The sequence below is a fragment of the Mytilus trossulus genome, chromosome 5, assembly GCF_036588685.1.
Source record: "Mytilus trossulus isolate FHL-02 chromosome 5, PNRI_Mtr1.1.1.hap1, whole genome shotgun sequence".
Lineage (NCBI taxonomy): Eukaryota > Metazoa > Mollusca > Bivalvia > Mytilida > Mytilidae > Mytilus > Mytilus trossulus.
In genome coordinates, this window is record NC_086377.1 from 15,381,153 (window position 1) to 15,399,201 (window position 18,049).

The 18,049-nt window shown below is 32.6% G+C and overlaps 1 protein-coding gene across 1 annotated transcript; it reads left to right on the top strand.

The window, feature by feature from the left end:
• Positions 1 to 7,930: 7,930 nt before the first annotated feature.
• LOC134717644 (fibrinogen C domain-containing protein 1-like) lies at positions 7,931 to 16,444 on the top strand. Its single transcript, XM_063580139.1, has 4 exons — positions 7,931 to 8,008; positions 13,859 to 13,955; positions 15,395 to 15,559; positions 16,197 to 16,444. Exons 1-4 carry the CDS (start codon positions 7,931 to 7,933, stop codon positions 16,442 to 16,444), a joined length of 588 nt encoding a protein of 195 aa, XP_063436209.1.
• Positions 16,445 to 18,049: the final 1,605 nt, after the last annotated feature.

Below are 18,049 nucleotides of genomic sequence, written 5' to 3' on the forward strand. Positions count from 1 at the left end.
AAATATTTAATGATTATGTGATTATATTGGCCAAAAAATGGTGATTATGTGATTACTAGGACCCCCCCATGAGGGGCCTCAAAATTACATATACATTTTGCAGTTTATATGAGAAATAAAATACATCGAAGGTCATCTAACTCATACTGACTTGACTGAATAAATTTTGCAACAGCGTATAGAGTCTGAGTTGTCTTCTCAGTTCGATAAATAAATGTTTTTGCTGTTTAACTTATTTTGGTATTTTGGTATTTTATGCCCCCCCCTAAAAAACCACCAAAAAACAAAGAAAGAATCTATATCATAGTTAAAATTTTAACATGAAGTAAAAAATGGATTTAATCTGAACAGGTTGCATACAGCCAAAGGAACATGCATGCATTAAACATTCTTTTATTTCATGGCCAAATATTTGAGTGCTTGAAGATTATGGGCAGATACAAAAAGCTCTTTAAAAATTTCAATTTTAAACTAGAGTGAAATAATTTAAATTTCAAATAATTGAACAATTTTCCATCAGAAGCATATTTTTAACTATTAAATACACCAATTGTTTATATCTTGAGTGTGGATTAGTTTGTAAGATTTATTCAAATCTTTATAATTGTCACAAATGTTTAACTTCTTGTTTAATTTCAAATATTTCTAATAATGTCTTAACAAATGCGATCGAAGAACATGTGTTAGATTTGTGAAGCTTTTGTCTGCATTTATAAACGTCTTCCGAATTTAATAGACTGAATTCAGTTTGCAGATTTCAAGTTAAATCTATACCAGTATATGACACCTGACTTTATATCATAACAATGTAAAGAGAAACGTTGTTGTCATCACTATTCCGTAAAATCTGACTTATCATGCATCGATTTGTCCCTGGATGAGTAACAAGACGGGTGCCCCATGTGGAATATGATATGAATACCATTCTAGGGCACATTAGACCCCCTTCCCTCGGTTTTGCCTTGTTTTTAGGTGGGGGTTCGTATTGTCTAGTGTAAGTTTACAATGTTGTCTTTAATTTGCTGTTGTTTGATGTAACGTCATTTATCGTCTTCTGAAATGGCATCTGATTGCCAGTTTGTTTTCATCTGTTTAAATATCTCTTTGGAAACTGTCGCCTCTCTTCTATCTAAAGTTTGATTTGGAATATCTTGTTGATTTGGAGTCTTATGATCCTTTGTTTTAGATACAATGTCCAGAATAAACCGGTTGCTTAGAATATATTTAAAATGAGGTATTGGATGAAACACAAATTAATCGACATAAAATTCAAAGCTTTATCAAAAAAAAAATAATGGAAAAAAACAAGTTTTATTCATCAATTTAATTTCATATTTCTCTTTTTTTTAACTGACAAATTTTATCACTAGACGTATGAAATTGTTAATGTTCATAGATGGGCAGGTGTAACATTAAAATGCAAACTTTTACATATTGTATCACAGCAGATACTGTAAACAATAGAAATATGAGAAAAACATTCACAGCAGATTCAAACTTTAGACATACTCGCATACGACAGTGAAAATGAACTAACTGGATTCGCTCTTTATATACACTATATACTTCTTAATTCGCCTTTTACAAAAATGATTGGTTAATATAAAAAAAAGAAGATATGGTAGGATTGCCAATGAGACAACTATCCACAAGAGACCAATATAAGACAAACATGTTAACAACTATAGGTCACCGTACGGCCTTCAACAATGAGAAAAGCCTATACCACATAGTCAGCTATATATAAAAGGCCCCGATATGAAAATGTAAAACAATTCAAACGAGACAACTATAACGGCCTTATTTATATATATAAAAAATGAACGAAAAATAAATATGTAACACACAAACAAACGACAATCACTGAACTACAGGCTCCTTACTTGAGACAGACACATACATAAATATTGTGACTGGGTTAAACATGTTAGCGGGGTCCCAACCATTCCCGTAACCTGGGACATTGGTAATTGTATGAAAACTGACAAGGTACTAAAATCTTGATTGATGATTGTTGGTGGCTTAACGTCCAGTGGCAAATATATCATGCATATTCAGGACGAGAACAAGTCCACACTTAATACAATAGGTAGGTCTTGTCACAATAGAGGCCATTTGGGATAATGGCCGGGGTAATTTGAACTGCTACTTGAAAATGATGGTATATTGAATAGGGACAGACATTTTGCATTGCAACAGGCCACCTACGGGCTCTCAAAGAGTCGTTACAAGGGTCCTTAACATCCAAAGAGTGTAGCACTCTATTTCCACAAGACATATTGGATTTTACGTCCCCATTCTTACCGGACATGACTGAGAACTTATACATCCTGCACAGCCAAACGGACGCCCCACTTCGGCTAGCGTTTTACTGCCGGTCAGGAGAAGACCAAGTGACCATATTTCTATTCCCTAGTCACCCTTGGGGGCCCTTGTGACGGGGTTAAACATATAAGCGGTATCCTAAATGTAAACCTAAATACCTGATTAATGTTTGATATTTTGTCAGTTTAAAGCGCAATAAGGAAATACAATTTAAAGCGTTTGATTTGTTAGATCCTTTTGACAATCAGCACTATGCAACTGGAAGAACAGTGATAATTAAGTTGAATAACTTTTTCTGATCATCGGTACGATTCGAAGTTTTTAAATGAAAAATAGAACGTAGAACATTATTGAGAATTGTAGATCATAGGTTTCACAAAATACTCTCCTATCTTATCTTTAACAGTATTGTCAAATAGTGTCCTTAAGATGTATGCACACATTTACTGTAAATCTTATATTAAAACTTTGTAATTTCAAGCTAGAAATAGTAAAATATCACTCACTGAAATGAGGGGTAAGTTAGTTAACGCCTACATTTTTTATAATATTAACCGCATTTCTTATAGCATATTTCATATTTGTATGATCATTCAGATTAGTTTTATCACAGACTAAATCGTTTTACAGTGTAGTTTAGAGCCGTTCATGGCTGACTATGTGGGTTAGGCTTTGCTCATTGTTGAGTGTCGTATGGTGACCTATAGTTGTTAATTTCGGTGTCATTTTAGTCTTTTGTGGAGAGTTGTCTTTTTGACAATCATGCATACCATATCTTGAGCTTTTGATTTTGTCATTTTATTTCGGACTTTCCATTTTGAATTTTTCAAAGGGTTTTTGTGATTTTACTTTTTGTTGTCATAATATATAAAACTAGGAGCATATTGATAAAGTTTCGGTGAAATCATTTGTCAACGGTATGAGATTTAAAATGTAAGTTTTTGATATAAACCATTTATTTTTAATGAACCCCCCCCCCCAAAAAAAAACCTCCAAAAAACCCAATTCACCCAGGTATGTCTGAGATTGCCTACCTATCAAAAATTAATTTTCATAGATCACCAATGGGGTTGCATTAAAAATATTTCAATGCCAATACCAGTACTCAGTTTTTGTTACAATGAACCCATGTTTTCATATGAAAGAAGCGTTTAGAAAATTGAAAATTTGAATTCATAATATATAATGGTTAACCAACAAATAAATATCTTACTACTGTACATTTTTCTTAAAAGTCACTTCGCAAAAACATTGTAAGATGATAAATGTATGTAACAACCATGAAAACAATTTAAATATTTAGATCCTTTATATTGATAGTTATATGGTGTGTTAGTGAACTTATACGATATATGGGGTCAGTAAATGGCATATGGGACGAGAGCGCAACTCGAATCTTATATATATCGTCTTAGGTCACTAGCACACCGTATAACGAATTCATTTTACTGACTGTCTTCACATGTTGTATTACGACTATTGGCCTATCAAAGTGAGTAAGTCTTCAAAACATAACTTTTACATGTTTAAGAACCTATTTCTGTTTGTCTATATAAACAAAAAAATAAAAGCCCACAATAACAGCGTGTTAGCTTTAAATTTGTTTTATGAATGTACATTTATTACAATCGTTCATTATCAGTTTCTTTGTCAGTTAAAACCCTTCAGATTTCTTTTTTGTTTGAAAAGGGAAGTAGTTCTATAAATCCCTATACCAAATATATATACAACACTACCCCTTAAAATCTATATAAGGTCAGATAAATAAACAAATATGTTTTTATTGTTACAGACAAGTACAAATGCCTCTATATCTTTGGGATGATACTACAGAAGCCGATGCTTGTTGGTGAGTTAAAATGACTTAATTACAAACTAAGTCTAACGTATGTCTTATATTTATGGTAAAGTCAAAATTTAGGAGGATATTCCTTTGGTCTTCTTGTAATGCACATCTTTAAGTATATAAGTTTTAAATTTATCGATATAGAATGTGTTACAGTCAATTGTTTTGCTGAATTCGATTTATACAAAGAAATCATACTTGTAACTATCTTTGAAAAAACATTGCGTTGACTTATCCTAAAACCGATAATACATATATTTATATTAATGCATATATATATATATATATATGTTCTACTTCTGATCTAATGCTTACGCTAATGCATCTAGGACAGCAATTGTTTCCATTCTAATGTTTATTGAAAACTGAACAATTCTGCGAAATTGACATTTTACTGGTTAAGCAAAATGATAACTAGCAAAGATATCGAACTCAAAAGAAAATTCAAAACGGAAAGTTCCCTTATCAAATTATAAAAGCAAACTCCGCAATTTTACGCCTGTCCCAAGTGTGGAGCCTCTGACCTTTGTTAGTCTTGTATGATTTTTTATTTAAGTTTCTTGTGTAAAATTCGAAGTTTAGTATGACGTCCATTATCACTTTACTGTATAGCTATTTTTTAAAGGGCCAGCTAAAGTTTTTCGCTACATTGAGACCAATTGGTGGCCTTCGGCTGTTGTCTGCTCTATGGTTGGGTTGTTGTCACATTTTGACACTTTGACACATTCCTCATTTCCTTTCTCAATTTTATCTCAAAAACATCAAACGAATGGATAACAATTGTCATATTCCTCGGTCCAGGCATTTCTTTTTGTATAAAATGATTGTTGAAACCTAGTGTTATAGCTAGCTAAACCTTTTACTTATATGGCAGTCGTTTACAATCCATCATATTGATAGCAATGTGTGAACAAAACAATCCGATATAATAGGTAAAAATGTTAAAATAGGGGTAAAGAAGTCAACACTATGTTATAATTTTAGTGACTATAAGAACAAACAATTATGTGAACAAAGGGAAACAAGTTATATTGACAAAGCACTGAAAGCAAGCTACTCACACATTATAAACATAAAATAGACTTGCGTTCGACATTAATCTATAAATGAAGACGAATTATGCTTTAAATAACCATTAATATTTATTAGTCATTCAAAAAGGATTTTCATGCTTATTATTTGTACCTTTTTTTTCTGTCTCCAAATAGCCAAGGATTGACTGTACAAATTCTCGATATAACACACATTTCCTGATATTCGTTTGCTTTTCACTATTTTTTCTTTATTTTTTTCTGCGATATCGAGACTAAATTTGAAAAAAATATATAGGAAAGGCAAATGTTAATTCAGATCAGAAAACATATGCTAAGCAGTTACGGAAGAATTCGAGACAGGTTATAAAAGCATAAAATGAGGATGTTGACTTTGTTGTATGCCTTTTTGTGCGTACACATGTTTGTTTTTATAGTGATTAAGATGATAACACAATGTTGGAAATTTTGTCCTCAATGCTCTTCATCTTCGTACTTTATTTGGCATTATTAACTTTTTGGGATTGGAGCATCACTGATGAGTCTTTTGTAGACGAAACGCGCGTCTGGTGTATATACTAAATTTAGTCCTGGTATCTATGATGAGTTTATTGACTGCTGTACCCCTACGTTTGACATGTTTACCTATTGTGTCTGTTTATTTTGTTCACGCATCGTTGTCAATAAAAAGGAATTTGATGAGATTGTCATACAGGTGAAAAATTTAACTAGCTATATGTATAACACCAGGTTCAATCCACTAATTTCTACTTAAGAAAATGCCTGTACGAAGTTAGGAATATGACAGTTGTTATCCATTCGTTTGATGTGTTTGAGCTTTTGATTTTCCCATTTCATTAGGGACTTTCCTTTTTGAATTTTGCTTGTAGTTCAGTACTTTTGTGATTTATTTTTTTCTTACACATAACCTAACTCCACTTATGATTGTCAGGCGCAGGACAGCAGTGTTTGTCATGTAGTAATGTCGAAACTGTACTGGAGTGTCATCATAACATAGTCTCTGACAATACTGAGGTATATTTGCCATTTATGATATGCATGATGAATTTTCATATATTTATGTTATCCAATTTGATATTATAAAAAAAAAGTTTTCAGTTTTGATATAAATGTGGTTTGATTGCTAATTAGACTACTCTCCACAAGAGACCAAAATGACACAGAAATAATTAACGACTATAGGTAACGTTATGGTCTTCAACAATGAACAAAGCCCATACCGCATAGTCAGCTATGAAAGGCTCCGAAATGACAGATAATAAACAACGTCATTTAATTTCTTGAATGACACATAATGTCACATGTTTGGAATTTCATAGAAGTTTGCATTACAAGCTCTGTCAGGAAAAAATAAATGACTAAATGACCGAGCAAATCGATTCGAGATTCACAAAATCTATTCAGTTAAAAAATAATAAATATTAATTGCAATATCAGTTTGGTAGGGAGGTGTTGTTTCTACATGTTTACCATTGAGTAATTCGAAACACTAACGTTATATACTCAAAGGTATAGATAATGTATACTATTTTGTACAACATATTGGATGTGTTGGTTTTCACTACTTTTCAGGGTCAATCAAATGAAATGTTATGCGACTGTCAGTGAGAGGTTTAGATATCAATAAAGCCAGGTTTAATTCATCATTTTCTACATAGGATACCACCTGTACAAAGTCAGGAATATGACGGTTCTAATCTATTCGTTTGACGTGTTTTAGCTGTTAATTTTTCTATGTGCTTAGGGACTTTCCGTTTAGAATGTTCCTTGGAGTTGGGTATTAGTTTTATTTTCCTTTTTCTTCAACGTCCTCTGGCGTTCTAAATTTCAAACCTGGTACCTGTCGTTAGCTATTATTCGTGTGTTTCTCTGTCCTATATGTTCTCCTATTTATTTGTATTGTAGTCTTGTCATGTAATGTGGTCATTTTAATGTTATATTCAACATTGCCATAAAAGCGGGAGGTTTGACATGCTACACAACCAGGTTCAACTCTCAATATTTTTTCTTAAAATGTCCTGTACCAAGTCAGGAAAATGGCCATTGTTATATTATATTTCGCTTCTGTGAGTGTTACATTTTAATGTTGTGTTTCTGCTGTGTCGTCGTTCTCCTCTTATATCTGATGCATTTCCCTAAGTTTTTTAGTTTGTAACCTGGATTTGTTTTTTTTCTCAATCGATTTATGAATTTCGTACAGCGGTATAATACTGTTGCCTTTATCTAATTTTAACTGTTTAAATATCAATTCCACTGGAGAGTCTTATATGATGTTCAAATTATAAGATTTGTATCTACTTATTGAACCGACATGTCTTATGTTATGAATACTTTCTTTCGATTGTCCAATGATGAAAACAAAACTAAGGTTCCAATGTTTCTAGGTAACTTTAAGTTTAGGTGTATTTTGGCTACTAAGTTCATGTATATATTGCTACTTTTGAAGTTCTTATTTCGTCAGAAATCTCCTGCAGTATTGTAGTATTTATACAACCACGGCTTTCAATTCTGTTTGCTTTGATTGGTATTGATGAAGGAAACGAAGAAAAACGACTTCACACAAATTATAAGTGCTTAATTTTATTTTGGGTAAATTGATATTATAAGTTATATGTTATGATTTCTCTTGACAATCGTCATTGCAAACGTTTTTTTCAAAACCTAATAAAAATTACTAGTGTGCGGACATTGAAATATCATTTAATTCATGCAGGTTTGTTACAAACACAAATACACAACTGAGTCCGGAGGAACAAGTTTTGATCTAGGGTGTGCACAGCTGGAGGTATGTCTGCAACAGAAGCTTACTAATAATAATTTGTTGAAAACGATTCAAATCAAATAAACAATTAAAAACCACAGCCACCATGCTTGCTATATCTGCGGCTGTTTGCCACCATCAAATCCCTAGTTGATGCCGTCGGAGACTAAAAAAACAGCTAGTATTTGTGATCTCCATTCTAATGAAACTAACAGAAAAGAACGTTAAATCGTCCATTTAAAATCTGCAATACCTTATATGCGCTTGCGCGTATATTTTCATGGCATCAGTTGTCAATTTGTGACGTTATATACAATGTTATCAAAATGAACGTTACATGAGACGTAGTATTAGAATCAATATTATGTTTTAATTGGCTGGCTGATGCTCGCAAAAACTGTTGTCTGTTTGATATATGAAGCTAGCACAAATACATGTATCCAATAAAATACACATGAACATAAATCATTTAGTTGATGAATAAAAAATTCATTGTTTGTCGAATGAAATATACAGTTTGGTAGTAATTTTAATTTACATATAAACTGACAATGTTGCAGACGTGTACTCATCTGATAGGATCCATTTTTGGAAAAAGATCTGAAGGTCACCATCTTACCTGTTCTGCTTGCTGTAATAATACAAGACTTTGCAATCAAGATATTTCTTGTTCTAATATAAAACCAAATGGTAAGTCTGTCTTTCATTGAAGTTTCTATCATTTAAGAAACTGTTTGAATTTGTTATCATACTCTGGCTGTATGGGGCGCCGAATGGGACTCTTGTGGTTTTGTACAAAATTTAATTCTGTCATAACAAAATCATTTTTGTCATACAAAACTTGTTTTATGAGAATTTAAATTTTGTGATGACTAAATTAATTTGTGTAGACAAAATTCATTTGTGTAGACAAAATTCATTTGTGTAGACAAAATTCATTTGTGTAGACAAAATTCATTTTTGTAGACAAAATTCATTTTTGTAGACAAAATTCATTTGTGTAGACAAAATTCATTTTTGTAGACAAAATTCACTTTTGTAGACAAAATTCATTTTTGTAGACAAAATTCATTTTTGTCATGGCAAAGTCAATTTTGTCAAAAAGGTTTACAAATATAAATGTATTTGCGTTCAAGATTGATTTTTGTTACCTGATATGGAAATAAAAACACCAAATTCAATTTTGTCAATTTTGTCTCACAAAAGTCAATTATGTGACGACAAAATTCACTTATGTGACGACAAAATTTACTTTTGTGAGACAAAATTCAATTTTGGCAATTTTGTCTCACAAAAGTCAGTATTGTCTCACAAAAATCAACTTTGTTTCACAAAAGTCAATTTTGTCTTGCAAAAGTCAATTTTGTCTTGCAAAAGTCAATTTTGTGTCGCAAAAGTCAATTTTGTCTGACAAAAGTCAATTTTGTCTCACAAAAGTCAATTTTGTCTCACAAAAGTCAATTTTGTCTCACAAAAGTCAGTTTTGTGTTACAAAAGTCGATTTTGTATGCAAATTAATTCATAGAATCTTAACTCAACTAATTTGCATACAAAATTGACTTTTGTCGCCCAATTTTCAAATTAGGTAGCAAAAGTCAAGTCTGTGTAACAAAAATGAATTTTGTCCACTGAAAGATAATTTTGTACTACAAAATTTAAAAATTGTAGTATACTGAAAATTTTATTAAACTGAAATTATTTTATTTAACAAAAGTCACTTTTGTCCGTACAAAATTGAATTTCGAGTACAAAACCACAAGAGTCCCATTTGGAGCCCCGTAGGCTGTGGCTAAATAATAATTCTTTTTACAATCAAATTAAATCAGCCTTCTTTCTTTGTTTGTTCATAAACATTGTTTGCTTACTTGTTTCATTAGCATGTTAAGTTAAATTATAAAATCACAACACATATATTCTGTCATAAATCAGCAAATGAAGAGAAGAAAGACACAACCTGAACCTGAATTGACAACAATTTTGTGACCCTTTTCTCACAATCATTAAATCGGAGCATAGAATGTTGCGTTAGTGTAGTGATGTATATTATTATATAATTCTGTAATTTATATCATAAATGCAACTGTATTTATTTCAAGTTATCAGTCTTTTAAATCATATACTGAAGATGTGCATACTTTGCTTGACTTTTTTTTTTTTTTATATCTCAGACATTTTCAGCCAAAAGTCTTTTCAATCATTGCTACAGTTGAATATCCGGTAGGTGCTAAGTGTGGCCAAAATGCGACCAATATTTGCGAACTAAAAGATACTTTGCGGTCCAAACCATGTTGGGTGCTTTATTTCATAAATCGATTATACGTGAGTGAGGTTAGACGTAAATACATTTTCTCCCTGGTATTATTCATTCGCATGAGTGTGTCTTTTAAAATTCTGTTCTCCCTTACAGACACAAAACTTCCACGAGAATGTTCTGAAATAAACATTCAGAGCCCACCAAATGGTGTATACACTATATATCCTGACGGACGTCAAGGTGTTCCTGTATATTGTGATATGATGACTAATTTCGCGCGATGGACAGTGAGTATTGCCAATTGCTTCGACGGCATAACTATCATTTCGACAACTTAAATCAAATAAACTGATTCTGTACGGACTATTTTGAATTTGAAAAAGTAATAGATTAGATTCATTTTAGAAATACATTGGTTTTCAGAGGATTGTAGGTTATAAATGATCACTATTGCTAATTATGGCTTGACTTTGTACCTGAACAAATTCCGTTTAATCAATCAGTAAAAATTAGTTTTGATACCTTGAAAGAAAAATCTGGAAATTGTGTTTTACTTACACCCAAAGAAGCCAAATCATTTCGTTCAATATAGATATTCAGATGATATTCTTCCCATCAATATTCCAAATTTTTCTGATTGGTTTTAATAAGTGTATATCCTCCATAAGTAGAAATTACAAAAAACACGGCTTCCTCCGCCTAATTTTGATACTTATACCTATAATTTGACATAAGAGGCCTTCCATTACCAGAATCAACGACAATCGAGATGACTTTAAATTTGAAATTATCATAACCCTGATAGCAATATAAAAATTGCACCTGCGTATGGGATATTCATGTTCCAATGCATGTATTATTCAAGAGCTTGCAGCTGCAATTGTTACGTAATAAAACGCTACAAGTGTATTAGTACAACGTAAATTAAAGATAGTTATGTCAACGTCTCGTCTCTTTTTCTAAAGAAATGTCATTTGGAAGATTTCAAGACCTTAATTGTTGATATATTTTCTGGGTCAAATTTTCAAATAATAAATGATGGTTTGAAATTTAGATTCTAGACACTGACGTATTTTATCACCATTATAACGTGTCATTTTGTTCTTTTCTTTTTCTTTTTAAATTATTTATATCTACTGTTTATTACACTGGTTGGAATGAATTACATGGATTTTCCAATGAAATAAAAACCGATAACTTCATATGTGAAATAAACGTGGCTATTTAACTAATCTGACGTCATACATCAATAGGCGTTGTCAAGATGTCGATAACGTTGGATAAAAAAATGTGAAAGCGTAGACAAATGATATAGTTCCTTATATAAATATATTTGCCAATGTTACAAAAAGAATAACTATACATAAAAAAGGAACAAAGAATCCAAAAATCGAAAAACATTCAACTCGAGACCGAACAACACTGATAATTAAGTTGTAATGAGTTGAATTGATGAGTTGTTGGGTCACTTGTTGATTTTTTTTCTTCTATTGAACTCCTCGATTAGTTATTCTAAAATTAGTCAATTTTACGTAATATCATTTTGTTGTGCTTCGGTACTTCTTTTTCAACTAATGTGTAGTTGTGTTGTGGTTATTTTTTATTCTATTTTTTATAATTTTGCTTATTTTGACCTATATGTTTCATGTCTGTTTATTTAGTTCACATAAAGTTTTCAATTTAAGTGAGAGGTTAAGCTAGACAGGGGTTAGTCCACATTTACTACTTAATTAGTCATATGACAGTATTGTTCTTCGTTTGATGTGTTTAATATTTGGTTTAGCCATTTGTCAAGGGATTTTCCGACTGGTATTTTCCTAGAATAGTTATCAAAAGTACCAGGATTATAATTTTATACGCCAGACGCGCGTTTCGTCTACATAAGACTCATCAGTGACGCTCAGATCAAAATAGTTAAAAAGCCAAACAAATACAAAGTTGAAGAGCATTGAGGACCCAAAATTCCAAAAAGTTGTGCCAAATACGGCCAAGGTAATCTACTCCTGGGGTAAGAAAATCCTTAGTTTTTCTAATAATTCAAAGTTTTGTAAACAGAAAATTTATAAAAATGACCATATAATTGATATTCATGTCAACACCGAAGTGCTGACTACTGGGCTGGTGATACCCTCGGGGACGAAACGTCCACCAGCAGTGGCATCGACCCAGTGGTGTAAATAGTTATCAAAAGTACCAGGATTATAATTTTATACGCCAGACGCGCGTTTCGTCTACATAAGACTCATCAGTGACGCTCAGATCAAAATAGTTAAAAAGCCAAACAAATACAAAGTTGAAGAGCATTGAGGACCCAAAATTCCAAAAAGTTGTGCCAAATACGGCTAAGGTAATCTACTCCTGGGGTAAGAAAATCCTTAGTTTTTCTAATAATTCAAAGTTTTGTAAACAGAAAATTTATAAAAATGACCATATAATTGATATTCATGTCAACACCGAAGTGCTGACTACTGGGCTGGTGATACCCTCGGGGACGAAACGTCCACCAGCAGTGGCATCGACCCAGTGGTGTAAATAGTTATCAAAAGTACCAGGATTATAATTTTATACGCCAGACGCGCGTTTCGTCTACATAAGACTCATCAGTGACGCTCAGATCAAAATAGTTAAAAAGCCAAACAAATACAAAGTTGAAGAGCATTGAGGACCCAAAATTCCAAAAAGTTGTGCCAAATACGGCTAAGGTAATCTACTCCTGGGGTAAGAAAATCCTTAGTTTTTCTAATAATTCAAAGTTTTGTAAACAGAAAATTTATAAAAATGACCATATAATTGATATTCATGTCAACACCGAAGTGCTGACTACTGGGCTGGTGATACCCTCGGGGACGAAACGTCCTCCAGCAGTGGCATCGACCCAGTGGTGTAAATAGTTATCAAAAGTACCAGGATTATAATTTTATACACCAGACGCGCGTTTCGTCTACATAAGACTCATCAGTGACGCTCAGATCAAAATAGTTAAAAAGCCAAACAAATAAAAAGTTGAAGAGCATTGAGGACCCAAAATTCCAAAAAGTTGTGCCAAATACGGCTAAGGTAATCTACTCCTGGGGTAAGAAAATCCTTATTTTTTCTAATAATTCAAAGTTTTGTAAACAGAAAATTTATAAAAATGACCATATAATTGATATTCATGTCAACACCGAAGTGCTGACTACTGGGCTGGTGATACCCTCGGGGACGAAACGTCCACCAGCAGTGGCATCGACCCAGTGGTGTAAATAGTTATCAAAAGTACCAGGATTATAATTTTATACGCCAGACGCGCGTTTCGTCTACATAAGACTCATCAGTGACGCTCAGATCAAAATAGTTAAAAAGCCAAACAAATACAAAGTTGAAGAGCATTGAGGACCCAAAATTCCAAAAAGTTGTGCCAAATACGGCTAAGGTAATCTACTCCTGGGGTAAGAAAATCCTTAGTTTTTCTAATAATAATAACCAGTCCTTCCGAATCCTAGAAGCTCTGTATTTTCGTTACTTATGTTTGAAAAGTCTTTTATTTCATATTTTGTAAGTACGTGTCATGTAAAACACAATGAATAGGAATTGCAAGCATATAATTACATCCTATAATGAAAGATTTACTTTAAACACAGGTTATACAGAGAAGAATAAATGGTTTCGTTGATTTCTTTCGAGGATGGGCAGCATACAAAGAAGGTTTTGGTAACGTTAACGGTGAATATTGGTTGGGTAGGTACCACCCATGGTCGATCAAATGTTGGTGAACTGGATAGTTTCAAAGTACTAATCATTACATGTGTTTAAAAGATTCTCAATTCACAGTATAATATCTCAAATTGCAAAATACTGCAACCCAAGAAATAAGACAGGCACTGAATAATATCTTAGGGCAGATAAATCTCAAATCACAGCTTTAATGTGTGACTCAACACATCATGCAGGTTTTAATGAAAGCTTCTACTGCAGCTTTTTCTGAAAACTAATACTTTGTGTAAGAAATGACAAGCCATGCAAAATTAAAAAGAAAAAAACTGCGACAGAGACTAAATCATTGATATCAATAAAATGCTTAAATTTAGGTCAATTCTCAATAATGAATATTTGCTTATTTTTCAAGGCGGTCATTTTGAAAATAGCCGCCATTCTGAATAAATTCAAAGATAGATCAAAACAATATCTCCCTAAGAACAATACGTCATTCAAATACGTTGATTTGTGTGCTTCCAGCATCAAAACCTCTGTGATTTGTGCAATACTGGATTTTTTTTAAGAATGTATGATAGCCATCTTGAAATAAGCCGCCATATTGAATGTTGAGGATAGGTCCATAGCAATTATTGTTTACTACACCAAATGTGCCTATATGCAAAATTTGGTGCTTTCCTCATTAACTGAGTATTTTTTTCACCGATCGGCCGGACTATTACTGTGACATTATTTAACATTTGTCGACATTACTATCTGACATAAACATAGTGGCCAGATATACCCAATTCGTTTTGATAGAAATGAAAAACGAGATTTCTTTCTTCGTCTTTCAAAAATATTTACCAGTCCTTCCGAATCCTAAATGCATACCCTATAAACAACACTAAAAGTACATAAATATAAACTTCTTAACTTAAGCTTTCAATGTATACAAATTTAAGTAAATAAAATGACGACCCAACATATGATGCAAGTTCTCCTTTTGATAAAAAAAACCCCAAACGACTACTAACAACTCACAAATAAAAAATCAGTATTATAGATATGATTGACAGAATCATTTTTGTAGTAAATAGGAATAGGCTTTGTAAAATATATAGAAGGGCAGCACTTTGAATTGTTGCAGAGGAATTTTTTGACAAAAAATAGTAAAGGGTACTTATACATGTGTAATGCACACAATAACTCTTAGTATATTGCAATAGCCTAAAACGTAAGTGAATATATTTGTTAAAAATACAGTCAATAACCAATGTTCAGTAATGCAACATTTTGTGTGACAATTCAAAATGTTATTTTAACGATATTTTGAAATAAAAACAATTATAACATTTTCTTTTTTGACTACTAGTATTTATCAATATGTATTACAAATAGTTGTCTGTATATCATATAGTTAATAACTGTCACAGTCAAAAACATATTTTGAAAAATATAATATCAAAGTTCGTCTTTTTTAGGAAATGAAAACATTCATGAAATAACCTCCCGGGATAATCATGACCTTAGAATCGAATTAGAAGATTTTGATGGAAACAAAAGATACGCAGAATATTCAATTTTCAACATTGCTGATGAAGAAAACGGCTATCGTTTGCTGGTGTATAATTACTCTGGTAATGCTGGTACGTGGTAGATTGTGAATAAGATGGAATTATTGTTTTCCATTTGGGATCGATCATGTTGTTAACTGTTTTTTATTTAACAAATTTCAGATTGACCCTTGGTTTCCGATTAAGATCTACCTGTTATTGTATCTCGGTTTAATTCAACAAATCTTTAATACAGTCCATACAAAACTAGTTGTTTATGGAGGGTATACGTCACTAGATATATGTTTACTTATGGTTGTGTTTTCTAAATAAATACCCACAACATACTAAACGTGTATGTTAACAATTTTGTGTCCATTTACGGCTTTTTTAATGAGCCAAACGCGTACTGAAAAAATATGAAGACGTACTCATATTCACGTCCCGCTAGTATTTAACCAATACCAACTAAATGAATAATGTTTTACATCCATATACTACTGATACGTTTAGTTATACACTTATATAAATTTGTAGTCCAAAACGAACAGATAAAGTTTAAATATGTCATTAACAGCAAGTGGAAAGCAGGACCTTGGATGATAACAATCTATAATTATAAGCACACCATATATTTAGGGCGCGAAACATCTTTACAAAAACATAATTTTGAAGCAGAACTAGTTCTTGTTTTTCTCACAAATTGGAACAGTTTTCTTATATATAAAAGGTGACTCCTTCGGTGTCCACAGCGGCTTGATGTTTACTACATTTGATAAGGATAATGATCGAAGTGGAGACAATTGTGCAGCTTTGTATACAGGAGCATGGTGGTATCGTGGTTGCCATAGTTCAAATCTAAATGGTAAATACATTGCTGGAAACCATACATCATTTGCTGACGGTATTGAATGGTATCTCTGGAAGGGTTATCACTACTCACTCAAGTCCACCAAGATGATGGTTAGAAAATATTGATAATAAAAATAAGTCCATTGGACTATTCATACTGAATTTAACTGAAGTCTGAGACAATTTAATTTTTTCGTCAGTTGCTATCGACGCTTTCACTTAATGAAAGAACCTTAAGCTGCGTTGTGTTTTGTCTTAATTTCAGTTTTCGTTTTTGAGCTTTATGATAATCTAATAAGACAATACATTTACAAATGATTGTTTACAGTTTGTTCCTTATGTACTGTGTCAACACTTCCCCCATTAATGTGAGGATTTATTTCTCACAAATTCATTTAAAGCAACCACTTTTTATTTTTGCCTGTTCCCGTGGTTGCTGTGTGATGTTGTATATCATGTCTGGTTTTTGTTTATCATTTTATTATACACTACATGCACTAGGCCGATTGATTTTGTTAGTTTTTGTTTATCATTTTTCATTTTATTTGTTTCACAACTTTTTATGGGTTTTGCTCATTGTTGCAAACTGTACAGTGATACATAGATGTATAAGTCAACGTCATTTGAACTCCCGGACATAGTTCATGTCATTTAGACCACCATTACAAAGCTTCTAATTGCATTTTACTTTCAAATTATGTTTTCTTTACGATGATGACATGTTTCAACGACCCTTGTCATAGAAAACTACGTAACCTTTGTGTGATACATCCTTAGCGACGATACTCAAGATAAGTTACAATTTTCATAAACACAATTCCGTCTTTTCCAACTATCACCACGCAATGTATAATAACCATGAGAAGCACGACGGGTTGCAGTAGTGGAGCAATATGTGCATACTTTTTCGAAGCACTTGCACAGCATCTGTTTTAATGAGGTGAGTATAACATAGTTGTCTTTTAGTTTTCAATGTAGTATTTTCTGTATTCGATTGGCTTATCATAATCTTTCAGTCAGTTTAATTGAAGTCTGGAGCTGGCATGTCAGTTAACTGCTAGTAGTCTGTTGTCATTTATGTATTATAATTGTCATTTTGTTTATTTTCTTTGGTTACATCTTCTGACATCAGACTCGGACTTCTCTTGAACTAAATTTTAATGTGCGTATTGTTATGTGTTTACTTTTCTACATTGGTTAGATGTATAGGGGGGTTGAGATCTCACAAACATGTTTAACCCCGATGATGTTTGCGCCTGTCCCAAGTCAGGAGCCTCTGGCCTTTGTTAGTCTTGTATTATTTTAATTTTAGTTTCTTGTGTACAATTTGGAAATTAGTATGGCTTTCATTATCACTGAACTAGTATATATTTGTTTAGGGGCCGGCTGAAGGACGCCTCCGGGTGCGGGAATTTCTCGCTACATTGAAGACCTGTTGGTGACCTTCTGCTGTTGTTTTTTTATTTGATCGGGTTGTTGTCTCTTTGACACATTCCCCATTTCCATTCTCAATTTTATTTTTTACAGAGTTTGTCTTTAGTGCCGTGTGGAAGCAGTAGAGTGCCTCCCCGTGCTTCAGGTTTGTGCTCTTATAATATACTAGAATATGGAGTGTGTGTCTGAGCGAGAACTGCTCTAGTTCAATACTTTAGAAATATTTATCAAAAAGTAGTATTTCAATATTCAGCCCCATTCTACTATTTAGTCAGCCATCAGTCCTACCCTGATATA